We start from the raw sequence: 21,554 nt of genomic DNA on the forward strand, positions 1-21,554 counted from the left end.
CGCGGGTCTACTTTCTCACGCGGAGGAGTCCTGCAGCGCTCAGAGAAGAAGTCTGAGACACAGAGAGATTCACGAGCATTCACTGAATAACCGCGTCTAACGGGACACACAACTCAGAGGAACGGAACACAAACACAACTCTTCATCTGCGCCCCCCTCCTCCTCCTCCTCTCCTCTCCGCGAGAATGGCGCAGATTTTACCGATCCGCTTCCAGGAGCATCTGCAGGTAAAACCGCACGGACTCACGCAACATTCGTGGCTTTCCGCTCGACGCCGTTAAACCGTAAACACGCAACTGTGTAACGGCGGCCTCGTGCGAGAGTTACATAGTTGATACATACGTGACGTTAGAGAATATAGAGTCGCGTTACATGTTACACAGTTGCCTGGAATTTAAAAGAATGACGGTAAAGGAATTGTTACATTGTAACAACGTTCCATGACGTGTCAGAAATTGTTACATAGTTGCATGACATTTGAATTATTACAGTTACTGTATCGTGGAATGTTTCTTTTTTGTGTTACACAGTTGCAAAAAAATACCTTACAGTAGTGAAAAATGCATGTTTGCTGCAGCGAATTTTAGAGACGATGAATAATATTTGAATGACTCTTCATAATGCGGTGTGCAGGTACAGTAGTGTATGTGCAGTGAAATACTGTGTTATAGGTGTAATTTATGTAAACAAGGCCTCTATATTACACATTTAAATTGGTTTATGACATCTCGCAGCTTCTGAATGTCTAAATGCTTTGAAGCTCTTTTGTAAGTTGTTGTTGGAACCTTTTTGTTTTGTCTTTTAAGGCTGACGAATTGACAATATTGTCTCTTTTCTCTCTGTATTGCATTAGTCAGATGAGCTTGTGTCTGTAATTGTGGTTTGGAAATGCACCGTCAGTAACTCCAGACATGCGGTATTCCTTCCTCACAGATAAAACATTCAGCACAGTGCTGTCATGTGTGGCTTAAAAACACACTTCAGATACCACCGTCTGCAGGAATAGTTCACCCAAATATGAATATTTGCTTAATGTCCTCACCCTCAGGTTATTCAAGATTAGGATGAGATTGTTTCTTCATCAGATTTGGAGAAATGCAGCATTACATCACTTGCTCATCAATGGATGCTCTGCAGTGAATGGGTGCCGTCAGAATGAGAGTCCAAACAGCTGATAAAAACATCACAATAATCCACACCACTCCAGTCCATCAGTTAATGTCTTGAGAAGACAAAAGATGAAACAAATCCAGCATTAAGAAGACGTTTTTAACTTCAAATTGTTGCTTAAATATGAGCCCTCTTTCCATAATGACACTTCCTCCAGTGAAAAAATTGTCTGGTCTGAATCAGGAGAGAAATCTGCACAGATTATAAACAAAAACAGCTCTAAACAAATATGTGGGTGGATCACTGAGGAAGCATTAATATGGATTATAGACTCATATTTGGGCCAGAAGCAATAGTTTAAAGTTAAAACCACCTTAATGTTGATAAAGATGCAGCTTTTGTCTTCTCAAGATGTTAACTGATGGACTGGAGTGGTGTGATGTTTTTATCAGCTGTTTGGACTCTCATTCTGACGGCACCCATTCACTGCAGAGCATCCATTGCTGAGCAAGTAATGCAATGCTACATTTCTTCTACTCTGATGAAGAAACAAACTCATCTACGTCTTGGATGACCTGAGGGTGAGTATATTTTCATTTTTGGATGAACTATTCCTTTAGTTTTCTGCTTGAGTGAGATAAGATGACTCGTCTTTCCAGCAAACCGGGACTCTTCTTCACTAGAGTTAGAGTTGCTCTCCTGCATTGAAGTGTGAATTCTGTGGATCCATTGGAAACAATGGGACAGTGTTATTTTGGAGACGAGGGCCTCAGTGCCAAACGCTAATGAAGTTTCATTCTACACGCCTTTGAAACTATTCTCCATGACAGAGACGTGTGAGCGTCTCTCAGACTGTCCCAGCCTCACCTTTCCACAGGCCGTGTTTTCTTAGTCGTTCACAGAAAGCATCTGGAATTCACTCTGCAGCTGATTGAAACCAGATGCTGCGGTCTCATTTAGATGTACGGCTGCTTTACTGAAAAATGTGGAATTTCATAGTGTGTCTCTTGAGATACTGTCCCTCCATGTTCTCTTTTGATTCTCTCTCTCTCGTGTTATTCCGGTGTCGGACGCTCAGTCGGTGCAGTTCGGTTAAAGAATGCCAAGAATCTGCAGCCGGCAGGACTTTGGGCCTCTAGCAGCTCGGCTTTATGTCTTGAACGTGTGTTTGAGTTTGAGTTCATTCAGAGCTGGATTAGGCCTATATTGATACAGTTTGATCCTGAATGGCACTGTGTGTGTGTGTGTGTGTGTGTGCTTTTATAAATAGACACAGTTCATTCTGCTCATGTCTTATAAATATGTTGAACTGGAAAAGGAACAAACACACAGATATAAATATATCCAGATTCACTAGTCTTACAAATCACTTCTTATAAAGCATATGATTTAATCTGTAACACCAGATTTTACATAAATGCTCTTTATTATTTAAATTACTACTTTGTTTTATTATTCAAATTACATTTTTGATATATTTTTATTATTATTATTTAAATTATTATATATATATATATGAATTAAGTGACTTGTTTTATCTTTATTTTTAAGTTTTATTTTGATTTTTGATTTATTTCAGTGATTATTTTTATTTATTTCATTATTTAAAGTACATTTTTAACATTTGTATTATTTAAAATACTATATCTTGTGCTGCTCATGCTTACAGGGTTATTTTTTGCTGTGTCATTTTTCTCTGTCCTCTGATTGGCTGCTGATGTAAAACTGTAACCCAGTAGAGATTTGGCTAATGCAGTTACGAGCAGGAAGAGGAAACATGTTTATCAGCATAAACTGACACAGGACTAGTTTTATTACACACACTCAAAATTAAAATATTAATATCTTTAGTTGAACTCATTGCTTGCATGATTGTGTTTTGAGCAGAATATGAATGAAAAAGTCTTTCCTGTCTTTAATATCAGTTGATTTTAGATGAAAAAATATTGTTTTTGTAACAGTGTGTGCTAATATTTAATTCGTATAGCAATAATTATCACACATATAACAGGGTTAGGGTTACTTGAAATAAAATAAACATAAGCAAATTAAATATAAGTAAAAAAAAAAAAACTTATTTTATTTCAGCTTGTTGGCAAGGAAACAATTAATCCTTTTCATTGATCTACTAAAATATTTAAAACTAAAACTGAAATAAAAATGAATTAAAAACTGCACAGACATAATAAAAATGAAAAAACTAAAACAAAAAACTTATAAACATGACAAAAACCCACAACAAAATGAGATAACAAAATTAACTATATTAGTATCTTAATGATTTATTTATTATATACTATTATAGGATTTAATAATGTTTTGAATTAACTTGAATTTTTTTTATATATATTCAATTTTCATTTTAGTTAAAACTTTAGTCATTTAATTGTGCATTTGCCAGTTTTATTAATATTTTTTAAAATATTTGTATTTCACTTTAATTTATATTTATTTCAGTTTTTAGTAGTTTTAGAACTTCAACTTATTTCAGTTAGTTGCCAAAGCAATATGTTTAAGTTTTCCATCTAATATTTACAAGGGTGTAGAATTTAGTCGGGACACTTACTCTTACCAATATTCAGTGACTACTAAATTGATCCTAGCTATCATTTTGATCAAACATTTAAATATATGTGTATGTAATAGGGATGGGCGATATGGCCTAAAAAATTTATCACGATAATTTCAGGTATTTATTGCGATAACGATACAAATGACGATAATATATATATATATATATATATATAGATATATAGATATATAGATATATATATAGATAGAGAGAGAGAGATAGAGATATATATATATATATATATATATATATATATTATAGATTAAGTTTTAAAGATTAAGTTTATTTCATATAGTATTATTAATGCAATTAACTTGAAACTTTCTGTACACAGCCAACTTATGGCCATGCTAATTATGATCAACAGCTCATCTCCATTAATTGCTCTTATCAACCATAATAATGCGTTATGGACGCTTCATATTAAATCATATGCATAGGCTACTGGCACACGTTTACCACGTTGCTGATGACTGAAAGCCTGTGTATGGCTATACTGCTGTGATCTGTTTCAGGCTTTCCATATCATAACATTTTAGAAATTAATTCATTGTAATATCTCAGAAATTGCATATTTAACTTTATTAAAAGTATGGCATCTTTTATGTCAATTTAAAATTGGACGTGTTTCCACTCTTTGTAACCACCATTTTTCTGTACACTTTGCATATTACGGTAGTTTGCTCCTCATCTGATTTTCTGTAACCAAACCAGTAGCAAATTGTGGAGGTAGCTCCTCGCGTAACAACAAGCTCCTCCTCATGGTGCGTTCCCACCAGACGCGAATGAAGCGTTAAGCGCGAATGATTTACATGTTAAGTCAATGCAAAGACGCGAATAGACATCCTGCCGCGCAATTCGCGCGAATGACGCAGCGCGAATTGAGCGTTTAGAGCGAAATTCTATACATATGCTCTCTGTGGCAGTCATACATGTGCGCCTGGCAGAAGCCCCGCCCATGACGCGAATTCGCGTCTGTTGTGCAGTGAATTTCACGCGCGAATGAAGCGCGTAAACCCAAAATGTTCACGCGTCCAACTACGCGCGAATAGCGCGATTTATTCGCGCAAGTCGCGTCCGGTGTGAACGCACTGTCAGCCTCACGTCCGCCTTCCGCCATGCTTGTTTTCACTCCGCACGTGAACAGTAAATCGGGCGCGCACAAAACTACGTCATCAACTAGACTTATCGTTATTATCGTAATGGTGCATTCACACCGGACGCGACTTGCGCGAATAAATCGCGCTATTCGCGCGTAGTTGAACGCCTGAACATTTTGGGTTTACTCGCTTCATTCGCGCGTGAAATTCGCTTCATTCGCGCGTGAAATTCACTGCACAACAGACGCGAATTCGCATCATGGGCGGGGCGTCTGCCAGACGCACAGGTATGACTGCCACAGAGAGCATATGTATAGAATTTGGCAAATAAAATCACCTTTATGTGCTATGGAAACACTGGACGTGTGTATTTCAGCCGAGAATGTAGTTGTTTAAAACTCAAATCTGCGGTTTATTTATAAAAACAGCCCCTATTTGAAAATGTGCTTTGCCGATTTCGGAGCCGTGAGCTCCAGGCGATCACCGGAAGCTCGTGCTCATGTATGCCGAAGAGAGGAGCATAACCTCGGCTAGTCCTTCTGACATTTGCCGCTGGCTCTGATGTCTCTGTAGTGGATAAACATACGATGTCCTTTATTGTTGTTTTGATTTCATTTCTGCCTCCGCTCTTGATCACGTCACTACTAGAGCAAGCTCCTGATTGGTTGGCGCGGCGCGAAATATCCGCCAAAGTTCAGATTTTTCAACTTGCGCCATTCGCGCGAATCTCGCGTTCCGCGCGTCAAACGCTCGAAACGCTCAATTCGCTCCGCGCCATTCGCGCGAATCGCGTCATTCGCGCCGCCTCATTCGCGCGAATCGCACCGCAGGATGTCTAATCGCGTCTTTGCATTGACTTAACATGTAAATCACTCGCGCTTAACGCTTCATTCGCGTCCGGTGTGAATGCACCATGAGGAGACAAATTTTTATCGTGAGGAGAATTTTCAACGGTATATCGCAAACGATAAGATATCGCCCATCCCTAGTATGTAACCACAGTTGTTGTAATTTCAGCCACATCTGAAATAGGTCATAGCACTGATGTTAGCTGATTCAGATTGGGGCTTCTGAGCGTATATCGGGAATCTTTTTTTTTTTTTTCAGATTTCTTTTTTTATTAAACAGTACAAAACATCAAACTATTAAGGCAATACAGTTAGGCTATAAAAACAGAACAAAGAAAGAAAGAAAGAATACACAAATACAAATCCCTTAAACATGCCATAGAATGGAAAACTATTTATCTTGGCATAGTTGAATAATAAGTGTTCTGTACATGGAAATGACACACAGTGAGCCTCAAACACCATTGTTTCCTCCTTCTTATGTAAATCTCGTGAATAAAAAAGACCACTAAAAAATAGGCGAATCAGATCATAATACCGACTGTTATGTAACAGTCGGGATCACTAATAGTTACGCCCCCAACATTTGCATATACCCACCCATGTTCGAGGTCAGCCGCCAGCCGAATTATCAGAAGTTCTGCAGGTATTGTGAAGAAACAAGCGAGGACAACAGCGAAAATGGCAGATCATGGAAATAAATGTTATGTTCCAGGCTGTGCAGGGGATGTGAAGTGCAGGGATGGGTTGGTGTCTGTATTCAGAAAGGCACAGAAAGCAAATAATGCGTTCTAATAAAATAACGCGAGCCACTAAAGGGACATGGTTAGCTCCTTACTAGCTGTAGCCTGTTACATTACAGTACATAAGATTTCACTTACCACATAAACAGAGTAAGGAGAGCTGACTGAGGATGATGGTGAATGATTTACAGATCCTGAGCACCACTGACAAGCATCTGATCTTGTAAAATATGTGGGAAGTATATGCAGCTCCATAATATAAACAGAGTTCGTGCGATCGTGAATCTCGAAAGTGAAAGTGAATAACGATCGTGCATTTGAAAGCAGTTTCAGTGCCCCACATATTAATAGCGGCTCCTTAATTACCCGACGATATAACTGCGAGAGAAAGTATTGAAATATATATTTTCTTCCCTGTGTTTCCTTGCTGTGAGCTACTGAAATGAGCCGCACAGTGAAACAGCCAATCAGAGCAGAGCTCAACATTGAGCCGCACAGTGAAACAGCCAATCAGAGCAGAGCTCAACATTGAGACGCACTGTGAAACAGCCAATCAGAGCAGAGCTCAACATTGAGCCACACAACGAAACAGCCAATCAGAGCAGAGCTCAACATTGAGCCGCACAGTGAAACAGCCAATCAGAGCAGAGCTCAACATTGAGACGCACTGTGAAACAGCCAATCAGAGCAGAGCTCAACATTGAGCCACACAACGAAACAGCCAATCAGAGCAGAGCTCAACATTAAGCCGCACAGCGAAACAGCCAATCAGAGCAGAACTTAACATTGAGACGCACTGTGAAACAGCCAATCAGAGCAGAGCTCAACATTGAGCCACACAACGAAACAGCCAATCAGAGCAGAGCTCAACATTGAGCCGCACAGCGAAACAGCCAATCAGAGCAGAACTTAACATTGAGACGCACTGTGAAACAGCCAATCAGAGCAGAGCTCAACATTGAGCCACACAACGAAACAGCCAATCAGAGCAGAGCTCAACATTGAGCCACACAACGAAACAGCCAATCAGAGCAGAGCTCAACATTGAGCCGCACAGCGAAACAGCCAATCAGAGCAGAACTTAACATTGAGATGCACTGTGAAACAGCCAATCAGAGCAGAGCTCAACATTGAGACGCACTGTGAAACAGCCAATCAGAGCAGAGCTCAACATTGAGCCACACAACGAAACAGCCAATCAGAGCAGAACTTAACATTGAGATGCACTGTGAAACAGACAATCAGAGCAGAGCTCAACATTGAGACGCACTGTGAAACAGCCAATCAGAGCAGAGCTCAACATTGAGCCACACAACGAAACAGCCAATCAGAGCAGAGCTCAACATTGAGCCGCACAGCGAAACAGCCAATCAGAGCAGAACTTAACATTGAGATGCACTGTGAAACAGCCAATCAGAGCAGAGCTCAACATTGAGACGCACTGTGAAACAGCCAATCAGAGCAGAGCTCAACATTGAGCCACACAACGAAACAGCCAATCAGAGCAGAACTTAACATTGAGATGCACTGTGAAACAGACAATCAGAGCAGAACTTAACATTATTATTCATGACCCTTCCAAATAAGCCAATTAATAGTTTTCACGTGACGTCACACCCTCATAGGAACGCCCACCTGCAGGGCAAAACTAAGCTTTGCTCCACTGACCTCCAGCTATTTTTACGCAGATTTCATCAAGTAATAATGTAATAAAATGCAGATATTAAAAGGTGAGATTCAGTAAACACCTTATTGATGATGTATATTTTGTACAGGCAAGAAGATGAAGCAATAATATAAACACAATGTGCAAAGTTTCACATTAAATGGCTTCCCATAGAAAACCATTAGAAGGAAAACACTGAATCGTTAAGCGAATTGCGTTCAGTGTTCCCGGCCTCATCTGCTTGCCTGTGTAAACTATACGTCATTAATGGGGTGACTACTGAATTTGATCTTTTAATATTACTGTTATATATTAAGGCACTTTAAGTGTTTTTACAATGTTTTTTCGCACTGTTTATGATTGAAATATTGCCGTGGATGCTTAATATGAATTGCAAATGGCCAAAACTTGCATTTTGTTCAGAAATACCTTTGTTTTATTCTTTTGAGAGGTGATCTAAATTAGGGCTGCAACTAATGATTATTTTGATAATCGATTAGTTGGCCGATTATTCTTTCGATTAATCGATTAATCGGATTAAAAAATATTGACAAAAAAAAAACACTATTCCACATTCTGCCCAATGTCCTTCAAACAAACGTGACAACTGAATGCTATGAAAACATACAGTGCTTAATTTATTAGACCACTTAGCATAATAAAGAGAAAACATATTTTAGAAATTTGTCAAAAATTTGTTTAAATTTAAAAATGTTATTGTCATTTATTAGACATAATAATAAAAAATGGCCTCATAACAGCTTGCATTCTTGCTGGTATTGTTTATGTACTTTTTGACTGCAATTGGGTATCGCGAAAAAAAATACTCAAATAAAAAATACAAGAAAAAAAAAGTGCTCTGGTTTTCTTTCATAGATAACAGCAATAATGATATTATAGCATTAAAAATAGCCTACTACTGTTACTAAAGAGCTTACACATATTGGAGTACTAACCAGTACAGAAAGCCGAAAAATGATTTTGGTTATCACCAATACTGTTACTTTAGAGCAGCAGTGGCACAAACCTTACATAAACACATTGTTAAAAAACTTACATAAATTTGTTAAACATTGTAAAAATTGAATATAGTTTAAACCTCTATTAAAAATTAAAATAATAAAGATAATAATAAAGACGAATAAAAATACAAACTCAGTGTTAACCAACAGGTAAGAGTAATGTTCTGCAGGAACTACTTTGATCACAGTCACCTCGTCATTTCTTTATCCTGTAAAAGGCCGTTATGGAGCGTCTCATGTTTATATTCAGACACCTTAAATTAACTTTCAACAACAGATAATTCAGCACAATGGATATGTTTGCGCTGAAAAGCCTATTAATTGTCTCCCTCTCTACTGTGTTCTGTCCGTCTGACGCGCGTGCGCGCGCCCGCCGCGCCGGCGCTCATTCGGTGTTTTAAACTTAACACAGACTGTCAGGACGGACCTTTATGCAAAAATGGATATGCTCGCGTGAATTTGTGGCATTTATAGATAAGGATATGACCGTAAACTGAACGTTTTTGCGCTGAGGACGCACACGCATCTGTCAAAGCGCCTGACAGGGCAAGCCATTACTCTTATGCATTAACTTAAAGCTTAAAATAAAGAATTATCATGTTTTGGGCAGCTTGGATCACGTGCTTCTCCGGCAGAATCTCATTCTGTTTCCTCCACTATTTTTAGATGCATTTTGTCCATAGAAATGCATTATTCAGTGCCATAATTTGACTAACCAGCTGAAGTTGGACGTGCACTGTGGGCAGACCCGATTAATCGATAATGAGAATCGTTGTCGATGATTTTCATAATCGATAATAATCGATTTTATCGATTAGTTGTTGCAGCCCTAATCTAAATATTTGCGGCTGGGAAACAGATGAAAAATTGACACGCTTGTGCAGCAGTTCTATGGATGTCCTCCAAGTCTTCGAGCCGGTCACGTGACTGAAAACTATCAATAACAGACCATTTCATTCTAGGCAGAGATCGTTGGGTGGTAAATGCACATGTAAACCGTTTCTGGAGAATTTCTGCCCTTACCTAAGCCACATACCTTCATTGATATCAGAGAACAATTTAACATATTGTATCAATGCATTCTATGGCAAATTTTTACTGTAGTAAAAGTGTGTAGTAACCATGTTATTTTTTACAGTTTTCACTGATTTAGGATTAACTTTAGATCTTTGAATAAAGAAAAGATGCCAGATTTTTGTTTGTGAAATTTAGCTAGCAGGAAACCCAAATTAAGTTATATTTTCTTATATTCTCTTTTGAGTAATCAAACAATCCAAAGAAAACATCTTTAAAACAGAAAGAAAAGTCACTTACAAAATGAGATGAGCATTAAAAACGTATATATTATAACCACATCAAGCTTTTTGTGAGATTTGGATGAACTCATTAATCTGTTGCTTGACCTCTTCATATTTAAGGTGAATCAGACGTCGCTTGCTAGGAGACGCTATGCATGCCCCTACCAATATTCAGCGACTACTAAATTGTCCTTAGCAATAATTTTGATCAAACAATTAAATGTCTGTTTTCTGCCGTTATGTCCCCGCCAATGCCAAAATCAAACATATGCCCTTGAATATTTGTTTTATTTCAATATTATTTCAATTAACAAAAAAAAATATTTGATATTTTTGAAGGCGGATAGTTTGATAAAAGTTAATATTTTTAAATTTTTAATTACTCTGAAATGAGAATGCTAATATAATTAATAATAAATTATGTAATAATGATCTTTCCATTTTAGCGCATTGCACTAGTAACACAAGTCATGGTTTTTATTTTCCCGTGATTATCAAATGTTTAACTTTACATTCATGCATTTGGCAAACACTTTTATCCAAAATGAATTCAATGTCTTCCAGTAAGAGATGAGTAAGCAGAAGTCTGCTTCATCTCATTCTGCCCTGAGACGGATCATCATCATCATCATCATCATAGACGAGCCCATCGGAAATGAGTTTATCTCCTCCTCCTCGTGTGTGTGTGTGTGTGTGTGTGTGTGAGTGTGTGTGTGTGTGTGTGTGTGAGTGTGTGTGTGTGTGTGTGTGTGTGTGTGTGACTGGACATCTGGAGCTTTCTGCCCCACTGTGTCCTGTGGGACTTTAGTGAGGACGTCTCATAGATGCAGTGCTTCTCATGCAGATCTGATGCTGCTGTATACAATAATGTAAGCGTCTAACCCTTCAGTCAAACCTGTCTGATTAAAGCCACACCTAATTTAGTCTTTATAAATACTGAAGTCACTGTTCGACAGGCTTCTCTGCATTGGTGAGGAGAATTTTCACTAATAATGTCATTTTGGACCTTACAAGTTTAGCAAAACAAGCACACTCCTAAAACGTCTCTTATTTATTTTTATTTTTTTTACATTGTTTTTTTTTTTTTTAAATGAACGTTTTTATGATTTAATTAATTTCTAGCAAGTTTTTTTTTATTTTGAATGTTTTTTTATTTTAAATTTATTTTTATTTAATTAATATTTAGTCTTATTTTAATTGTCTTTTTAATTTATTTGAATGTTTACATTTGCATTTAATTTTCAGCAAGTGGTTTTATTTGGATTATTTGTATTTTAAAATAATTGTATTATTTCATTCATTTTTAGTACGTTTTATTTTGATGATTTTTAATTTTTTTAATTATATATACCTTTTTTTAATTTTATTAAAACTTCTCTTGTTTTAGCTTCTTAGGTTACAATCATTGTTGGTCATTGCTGTTGGTAATGTTGACTATGTGAGTGTGTTAGTATATATATTTTTCATATTTTATAACCATTTTCATTTTACTTGAAAGTATAAAACTGTAAATTGCAGGCTTCATTCAAATGAGTCCCGTCACGTAACGTTTCTAAAGCGCCTGCTTTCCTCATCGTCTTTGCATTAATTCATCAGTTTAGGTGTATTTGAATTATATCAGAAACAGACAGATATTTAAATTTTCGAGCTGACAATGGTGCTCTTCATTTGAAAATGTTGGCCTGTAAAAAACAAATGACTCGTGTGTTGGTTGTTTAAAAATATGTATTCATTTGCAGCAAAAAAACATAAAACATTGTTTTTAATTTTAAGCATGCAGTTATTGTTAAAAGACAAGGATCAGTATATCTGAAACAAAGTAAGTAGTATATGAAAAACTTATACAAGTAGTACATGAAAAATAGTAAGTTGAAGTACTAAAGCTAACATATAAGGTAAAGCTACTGGTCCTTTATTTAGAATTTGTATAATTTATTTTTTAGCAAGTGTTTTTTTCTGATTGCATTTTTTAAATAATTTTAATTTGACATTTTAGGCAAGGCAAGTTTATTTATATAGCATATTTTATACACAATGGTAATTCAAAGTGCTTTACATGAAAGGAAGTAAAATAATCATTTAAAAAATAATAATAATCACAACAACAAAATCAAGGAATTTGTCAAGCTTTGTTCAAACTCTTCCTCGCTTAGTGAAAAATCCTTCCAAAACACCTAACTATTCCATAACTTCACCCCCTACTTACTTTGACCATCATAAACCAAACAAACAGAACTCAGAGGTCACATTCTCTTTACCTTCACAGCATTTCTTTACATAAAAAAAAGGAAAATAATCATAAAAATAATCAAAAACTTTTAAAATGATAAAAGAAATTGGATTGCAAACAGTTCAGATGTAGCACAGTGCTCATTCAACAAATGCGCAGCTAAACAGATGAGTTTTGAGTCTGGATTTAAACGGCATAATAGCTAAAAGCAGACTCCCCTTGTTTTGTGTGAACCCTTGGTATTTCTAACTGACTCGATCCTAATGATCTGAGTGGTCTGTTTGGTTTATATTCAGTGAGCATATCAGCAATATATTTAGGTCCTGGGCCATTGAGTGATTTATAAATGAGTAAAAGTATTTTGAAATCAATCCTAAATGTAACTGGAAGCCAGTGTAAGGACCTGAGGACTGGTGTGATATGCTCAGATTTTCTGGTTCTAGTCAGAATCCTGGCAGCAGTGTTCTGGATGAGCTGCAGCTGTCTAATGGTCTTCTTGGGAAGGCCGGTGAGGAGACCATTACAGTAATCCACCCTGCTGGTGATAAAGGCATGAACAAGTTTCTCCAAGTCTTGACTGGAAACAAAACATCTAATTGCTTGCAATATTTTTGAGATGATAGTATGCTGATTTAGTTACTGCTTTGACATGACTACTGAAACCAAGGTCTGTCTCCAGAATCACCCCAAGATTTCTGACTTGATTTTTAGTTGTTTGACCCCTAGAGTCAAGGTATGCATTCACCTTGAGAACTTCATCTTTGTTTCCAAATGCAATGACTCCTTGTTTAACTGAAGAATGTTTTGGCACATCTAACTGTTAATTTCATCAATGCATTGGCAGAGGGAGTCAATGGGGCTGTAGTAATTTGGAGATAAGGCTAGGTAAATCTGGGTATCATCAGTATAGCTGTGATAGGCAATTTGGTTCTTTCTCATTATTTGACTTAGTGGGAGCATATACAGGCTAAACAAGAGCGGTGCAAGAATTGAGCCTTGTGGGACTCCACATGTCATGGCCGTCCACTTAGACTTATGCTCTCCTATACTCACATAATAACCTCTCCCTTCTAAGTATGACCTGAACCATTTGAGTACCATCCCAGAAAGCCCGACCCAGTTTTCCAGTCTCTCTAGAAGTATGTTATGATCGACAGTGTCAAACGCAGCACTAAGATCTAGTAGTACCAGCACTGATATTTTGCCAGAATCAGAATTGAAGCGAATATCATTTATTATCTTAATGAGTGCTGTCTCTGTGCTGTGATGCGCTCGGAAACCAGATTGAAAATTGTCCAGGATTGAGTTCAGGTATTTGTTCAGCTGATTAAAAACGACCTTTTATTGAAAAAAGGAAGATTTGATATTGGTCTATAGTTGCTCTATAGTATTTAAAATATTTTAAACATATTTACATTTTTAAAGCTGACAGTAGTGCACTTTACTTAGTGTGTTTTGGCCTGTACGTAAAGGACGCGTGTTGCTTTTTCAAAATGTGACCTAATTTGCAGTGAAACATTGGTTTTGATTTAAAAGCATGCATTTCTTGTTCAATCTCAGGATCTTATCCAGACGGAGAGACCCGAGCCATATCTAGAGACCAATCATCAGGTTTTGTGAAGATGTTCATTAGAGAACGAAACACAGACTCACTCCTCTATCTGTGTGTGTGTCTTTGAGGGAGTTGCTGAGACAAGGAAAGGGAGGAAAGAGTTGTGGCTCTATTTCCTCTGACTCAGTGAGTGTGTGTGTTGGCCGTAGGCTGCTCTACAGTATCTCCAGTCCTTGCATAAGCATGTGTTCCGATCAGACGGACAGCAAGTTTACGTTACGCCCGTGTTTTTCAGCAGTGAATCATTCAGTGAAATTCCTGAGCCCTGAAGAACGTGAGCTTTCCCCCTGTCTGTGATCCAGACATGTTTAGTGTTTCATATATGGCTGTGCTGACAGTTTAGACCAGTGAGTTCACTATGAAGAAAATATCAAAGATAATGTCAAAATATCTTGTCCACAGCTGCTTAGAGCAGAAACTATTGGTTAACATCAGAGATGTTTTATCGCTCGATGCTTTATTGCAGGAATTGGCAAATATTTTTTTTGGTCAGCTGAACCTCTTCGAGCTGAAATATTTACTTGAAGTACCCCTGAGTTTTCAAGTTAATATTTCAGTTATAATAAGCGTGTTTGACTTGAAGCGGCGCTGTGCAGAATATGTGACATCAAAGTACTGCGAGAGCTAGGAGTGTGTCATATCATACCGTCCACGTTAATACATTTTTTCATGATAAAAAAAGTGTCATATCGCGATATCAATGATATAGGGACGCGAAGACGTATTTTCTAGGGATGCACTGATTGTTTGGCAGCCAAAATTAGTTATTCAACATATTTTAAATAATTCAATAGTTACTTTCCTTGGTAATTGGTTACTTTTATAATGATGTAACGCAGTTACTAACTCAGTTACTATTTGTGAGAAGTAACTAGTAACTATAACTAATTACTTTTTTTAAAGTAACTTGCCCAACACTGTTCACTACTATTGCACTATAATGCTGCTTCTGCCACCTTATGACAACACTTCGAATTAGGTATCTGTCATCAATGACAGTAGCTCATTGGAAAAGGATGGAAAATGTCCTTCATTGTGTTTGCACTAATAAATGCTGCTGCCTGCCAGCTGCAATCAGCAATAAAATGTTGTTCCATAATTTTTTGTATAGTGATATAATTTTGAGGCTATATCGCCCACCCCTAGGGCCCCTCCCACAAGAGTTGATTGACAAGCCATCTTACCTTAGACCCGCCCTGAGTGAGCTGAGAGCTGTCTGCCTCCGCTGCAGGGGAAGACGAGATGTCTCAGATTAAGAGATTGAAGTGTTTAGTTGTTGGATGTCATAATGAATATAGCAGTCGTCAGTTACTCCTGACATCTGAGCCGCTGAAGACACAGAAGATTAACGTTACTTTCATTTTGAAGGGAATGCGCCGATCCCCGATCTACATAAATGCATCTATGTTCGCCTGAATCATTCGTGATCCAGCTTTAGCTACAGAAGAAGTGAGTATAAGGGTTTTTATGAACCTTTGCAAATCGCCATTCCTAATAATGTGTTAGTTAGCCAGTTTCGCAGCTGAAGTTTAGTATGCTCCATAGATATATATATACCTAGATACCTCATCATCGTCTGTTTTTATGGGCCGCGAGTAGGGCTGCAGCTATCGATTCTTTTTGTAATCGATTAATCCAGCACTTAATCGATCGATTAATCGAGTAATCGGATAAAAACTTTTTTTGTGTTTTTAAACAACCAAAACAAATAATGCATAACGAAAATGATGTGGCTGTAAAATGATCAAGCATTTGGCTTTTATTTCTCAAAAAAAAAAAATATTTATTCAAACTTCAACATTTGAACAGTGCATGACTGAGCTGGGCGAACAAAGCTGTCCATACTCCGTTGTGAAGTGCTGAGAGGGAGAAAAAGAGGAAAAGCAATTTAGCTTATTAAAATGCACAACAGGTTTCCCCATACACAAAAGAAATATGTTTTCACAATATATCTGAAATATATTTGCATTGTTGTTCACTTATATTTATCATTTTGAAATATATTCTGAAATATAACTAAAATATATTTATTGGGCCAATTTCGAATATTTGCATATATTCCAAAAAATATATTTCAGATATATTGTGAAAACATATTTCAAATATATTTATTTTGTGTATGGGTCATGCTGTAATCTAGCCCTGAAAGTATATAGTATGTTTCATCGTAAAAGCCATTCACAACTTTTTTGACAGTAAATTGTTTCCATTGGTTAGTTGCCTTATACCACAGCTGTTAAATAATGTACGTTTATTATGTAAGGGATAAACCATGACGGCCAGTGCAATTCTATGAAAATATACCACACCTCCACGGCACGTCGTGACCGCATCACACATCACAACGTCGTGCGGTATATTTTCATTAAATTGCACTGGCCGTTGTGGTTTATCCCTTACATAATTAACGTACATTATTTAACAGCCTTCCTCTCGACTAGCAATCACATTGATTTAACGCTACATTGAATTTATTACGTTGTCTCGGGTGACGGTCCTCCGGTCTTTGAGTAGAGTGGATGCTTTCTGTTTAGATGCTGTAGCATGGACGACGTGCTGTTGTGGTATGCTAGCTCGATCTTGCAATATACACACACCACGGCGTTCTCTTTACTTTTCAATTTGAAATGATCCCAAACCTTGGACATTCTGTCGTTTTCTCTTGTTTGAGTCTTCTCTTTGCTCACTGTTACCGCTCCCATCTTCCATTTTGCTGCCCGCGCTCTCAAATCAAAACACCACTAACGACTTGCGTCTCCTTCCGCTTTTTGGGTGACGTAAGCGCGTTGTGTCATACAAAAAATAATAATTGCGAAAGAACGTGATGTGAGCTTTAAAATTATTTAAAAGAGGCTTCGAGGCAGAGGAATTTGCCTCGATATTTTTTTGTAATCGAGTTACTCGAGTTACTCGAGGAATCGTTGCAGCCCTAGCCGCGAGACATAAGCCATCCACCACGGTCTGCGAATCTTTGAGTGCATTGACTGTGTTCATCTACAACAGTAAGTTATACGCTTGTATATCTTTGAATATTCATTGATTATTATGGTGAATGTGAGATGGCAATGTATTTGGAGCGGTCGAATAGGACCTACACATATCTATGGTCTGCTCGTCGCTCCACGGAAGAGAGGGGCGGGGTCAGCAGAGCTCATTAGCATTTAAAGCAATGTGGACTAAAAACGGCCAAAGTATGATATAGACTTTTCATTAAGACCCTAAAGAATCATATCAACTTGTGGAAAATGGGCATCCGATGACCCCTTTCATTTTAGTTTAACATTTTGTTATTTAATAGATTTTTAGTGTTTAATTTTGTTTTAAGATTTAGGTTTTATTTTTATTTAATTTTTTTTAAATATTAATGTTGCATTTTTAGGTTTTAATTATTTTCATTTTCATAGTTTCATTAGTGATTTATAAATTTTTTGTAATTGTTTAATTTAGATTATTTTTATTTTTGAATTATTAATTTTATTTTACATTTTTTGATTTAATTGTTGTTTTAGATTTTTTTTAAGTGTTATATTAATTGAGCATTTCTATGATTTAATTTTTAAATAGAACATTTTACAATTCATCAAAATGAGATGCTTACTAAAAATTTAATTATAAAATATTAAAAAAAATTAAAATACATTTTAAAATAAAAACATTTATTTTTAATTTTACATTTTATGATTTTTTTGTTAAATTTTCTGTTTTAATTTGGTTGTTTATTTTTAATAATTTAAACATTAATTTTACCCTGATTTAATGTAAGTTTTTTGCTTATTTTAATATTAAAAGTATTATTTTTATTTTTATTATTCATTTTTAGAAGAGTCTTTTTATTAATCTCAATGTTACTTTTTAAATTTTTATATGTCAATTAATAATTATTTAAAAGTCATAAAAGGATCATAAGTCAAAGATTGCATGGGTGTTGCTGGATCAGCTAGTAAGGACAGGTGGAGTTCTGTGGTGTGTTTCTGAGTGCTGTCCCTGTCTCTCTCTAGCTGCAGACGCTGGGATTGAGTCCGGCCAGCATCGGCTTCAGCTGCCTGACCATGGAGTCGGACCGCTTCATCTGCATCCGAGAGAAGGTGGGCGAGCAGAACCAGGTGGTGATCGTGGACCTGAGCGACCCAAGCAACCCGATCCGCCGGCCGATCACGGCAGACAGCGCCATCATGAACCCGGCCAGCAAAGTCATCGCTCTGAAAGGTGCCCATCAAATCAGATCAAATCAGTCTGACACGCTTCATTGTGTTGCTGTTCTCTGATATGCTTCTCAGAAATCTTAACTCTCGCTCTAACCACTAAACCGCTCTCGCTCTTGCTCTGCTCTTGTTGAAGATGGTGAGTTTTTCCGTCGTTCTGGAATGATGCCTGTCAGTCATTATGCTCTGATCATTGACAGCACACATTCATATGTGACTCAGGACCACAAAACCAGTCATGAGGGTCAATTTTGTTTGAGATACAACTATTTGAAAATCTGGAATCTGAGGGTGCAAAAAAATCTAAATATTGAGAAAATCACCTTTAAAGTTGTCCAAATGAAGTTCTTAGCAATGCATATTACTGATCAAAAATTAAGTTTTGATATATTTATGGTAGGAAATTTACAAAATATCTTCATGGAACATGATCTTTACTTAATATCCTAATGATTTTTGGCATAAAGAGAAATGTATAATTTTGACCCATACAGTGTATTGTTGGCTATTGCTACAAATATACCTGTGTTACTCATGACTGCCTTTGTGCTCCAGGGTCTCATATATAACGTCTCACATGTGTGTAAACGTCTGTGTCCCATTGACTGAAGGCCGATTGACTGTGATTCCTCACATATGCATGAGCGCTGTGTGTATTTGTACTTTCTTAGCCTTATTTTGGTGACAAAATTGAGCTAAACCTTGCAAATCCTCCTTTTATGGAAATTTTTCAGTTGGGGTGTGGTAGTAGATTTTATTTGGATTTATTTTATTAATTATTTATTTGAATTTTTATGCTTTAATTTTTAGAAAATTTTATTTCATGATTTAATGATTTTATTTAAATTTTTACATTTTTGTAACTTAATTTTCAGTAAGTGTTTTATTTTCAATTATTTATTAATATATATATATTATACACTCACCAGCCACTTTATTAGGTACACCTGTTCAATTGCTTGGTAACACAAATTGCTAATCAGCCAATCACATGGCAGCGACTAAATGCATTTAGGCATCTAGATGTGGTGAAGACGACTTGCTGAAATTTAAACCGAGCATCAGAATGGGGAAGAAAGGGGATTTAAGTGACTTTGAACATGGAATGGTTGTTGGTGCCAGACGGGCTGGTCTGAGTATTTCAAAAACTGCTGATCTACTGGGATTTTCACGCACAACCATCTCTAGGGTTTACAGAGAATGGTCCGAAAAAGAGAAAATATCCAGTGAGCGGCAGTTGTGTGGACAAAAAATGCCTTGCTGATGTCAGAGGCCAGAGGAGAATGAGTAGACTGATTAGAAATGAAAGGCAACAGTAACTCAAATAAGCACTCGTTACAACCAAGGTATGCAGCATACCATCTCTGAACACACAACACGTCGAACCCTGAAGCAGATGGGCTACAGCAGCAGAAAACCACACCGGGTGCCGCTCCTGTCAGCTAACAACAGGAAACGGAGGCTACAATTCACACAGGTTCACCAAAATTGGACAACAGAAGATTGGAAAAACGTTGCCTGGTCTGATGAGTCTCGATTTCTGCTGCGACATTCAGATGGTAGGGTCAGAATTTGGCGTAAAGAACATGAAAGCATGGATCCATCCTGCCTTGTCTCAACGGTTCAGGCTGGTGGTGGGGGTGTAATGGTGTGGGGGATATTTTCTTGGCACACTTTGGGCCCATTAGTACCAATTGAGCATTGTTTAAACGCCACAGCCTACCGGAGTATTGTTGCTGACCATGTCCATCCCTTTATGACTACAGTGTACCAATCTTCTGATGGCTACTTACAGCAGGATAATGCACCATGTCACAAAGCTCAAATCATCTCAGACTGGTTTCTTGAACATGACAATGAGTTCACTTTACTCAAATGACCTCCACAGTCACCAGATCTCAATCCAATAGAGCACCTTTGGGATGTGGTGGAACGGGAGATTCGCATCATGGATGTGCAGCCGACAAATCTGCAGCAACTGCGTGATGCTATCATGTCAATATGGACCAAAATCTCTGAGGAATGTTTCCAACACCTTGTTGAATCTATGCCACAAAGAATTAAGGCAGCTCTGAAGGCAAAAGTGGGTCCAACCCAGTACTAGTTAAGTGTACCTAATAAAGTGGCCAGTGAGTGTGTATATATATATATATATATATATATATTTTATTTATTTATTTATTTGGATTTTTTTTTTTTTTTTGATAATATTTTGCTTATTTATTATGCATTTTTATTAACTTTTTAATTAATCAAAATTAATGAACACTTACTAAAAATTAATTAAATCAAAATGTAAAATGAAAAACTGTTTAACAACAAAAATATTTTTAAACTTTAAATTTAATGATTTAATTTAAGTTTTATTTTTAATTATTTATATATTTACCTTATTTATTTAAGTTTTTTACATTTTTGGTTCATTTTTAGAAAGTGTTTTATTTTACATTTATTTATCTTTTTAATGTAGTAAAATAACATTTTACATTTTTATAATTTAATAAATTTTCAGTAAGTGTTTTAATTTGATCACATTGTAACTTGTTAAAGACATTCGAGGTGAATCATGCATTTGAGGAAGTAAACCCAACACTCTTTAATGGCGTCAGACCGTAAGGACCGTCTGTTCACGTTCAGTTGCAGGGCATCATTCCTGCTCATCCAGCTTTATCGATACGCTCTTCATCATTCATCACATCCGGGTTCATGAACCCATTATAAACATTCAGTGCTTTATTATGTTTTATCTGTAATCAGATGTGGATCATGTGATCCGGCTCAGTCTGTCTCTAAAGCAGCGTTGTTATCATCAACTAAAACTGAATTCTTTAATATTCTTATCTTTTCTTATTAATTTATTTAATTTTACATTTTTACGAGTCAATTTTTAGCAAGTATTTTATTTTAAAATTGTTCTTTTTAATTAAATTTTTAGTAAATGTTTTTTGATCCGTTTTATTTTAAAATTATTTTATGTTTTCATTTTTATGATTTTATAAATTTTTGCTAAGTGTTTGATATAGATTTTTTTTATATAATTATTTATTCATTTTAATCTTAAATTTGAAGATTTAAAAGATTTTTTTCTAAAATGGTTTGGTAATCAAAATAAAATAAAATAATTTGATCAAAATAAAATAATATAAAAATG

At 36.5% G+C, this 21,554-nt stretch overlaps 2 protein-coding genes across 3 annotated transcripts in view; both read left to right on the plus strand.

The window, feature by feature from the left end:
• LOC306849892 (uncharacterized protein) overlaps positions 1-21,554 on the plus strand; it is a gene marked incomplete at its 5' end in the record, with an annotated part of 704,045 nt that overhangs the window by 638,654 nt on the left and 43,837 nt on the right. The gene's annotated exons all lie outside the window — the stretch shown is intronic.
• LOC306848858 (clathrin heavy chain 1-like) overlaps positions 32-21,554 on the plus strand; it is a 58,943-nt gene continuing 37,420 nt past the window's right edge. The window contains exons 1-2 of one of the 2 annotated variants that reach the window (XM_079383611.1): positions 32-227; positions 18,200-18,407. In XM_079383611.1, coding sequence (XP_079239737.1) covers positions 186-227; positions 18,200-18,407 — 250 coding nt within the window. In that variant the 5' untranslated portion in view covers positions 32-185. The remainder of the gene's footprint in view (positions 228-18,199; positions 18,408-21,554) is intronic. The other variant, XM_079383610.1, reaches the window with a different exon arrangement.

The sequence above is a fragment of the Barbus barbus genome (genome assembly GCF_936440315.1).
Source record: "Barbus barbus genome assembly, chromosome: 29".
Classification (NCBI taxonomy): domain Eukaryota; kingdom Metazoa; phylum Chordata; class Actinopteri; order Cypriniformes; family Cyprinidae; genus Barbus; species Barbus barbus.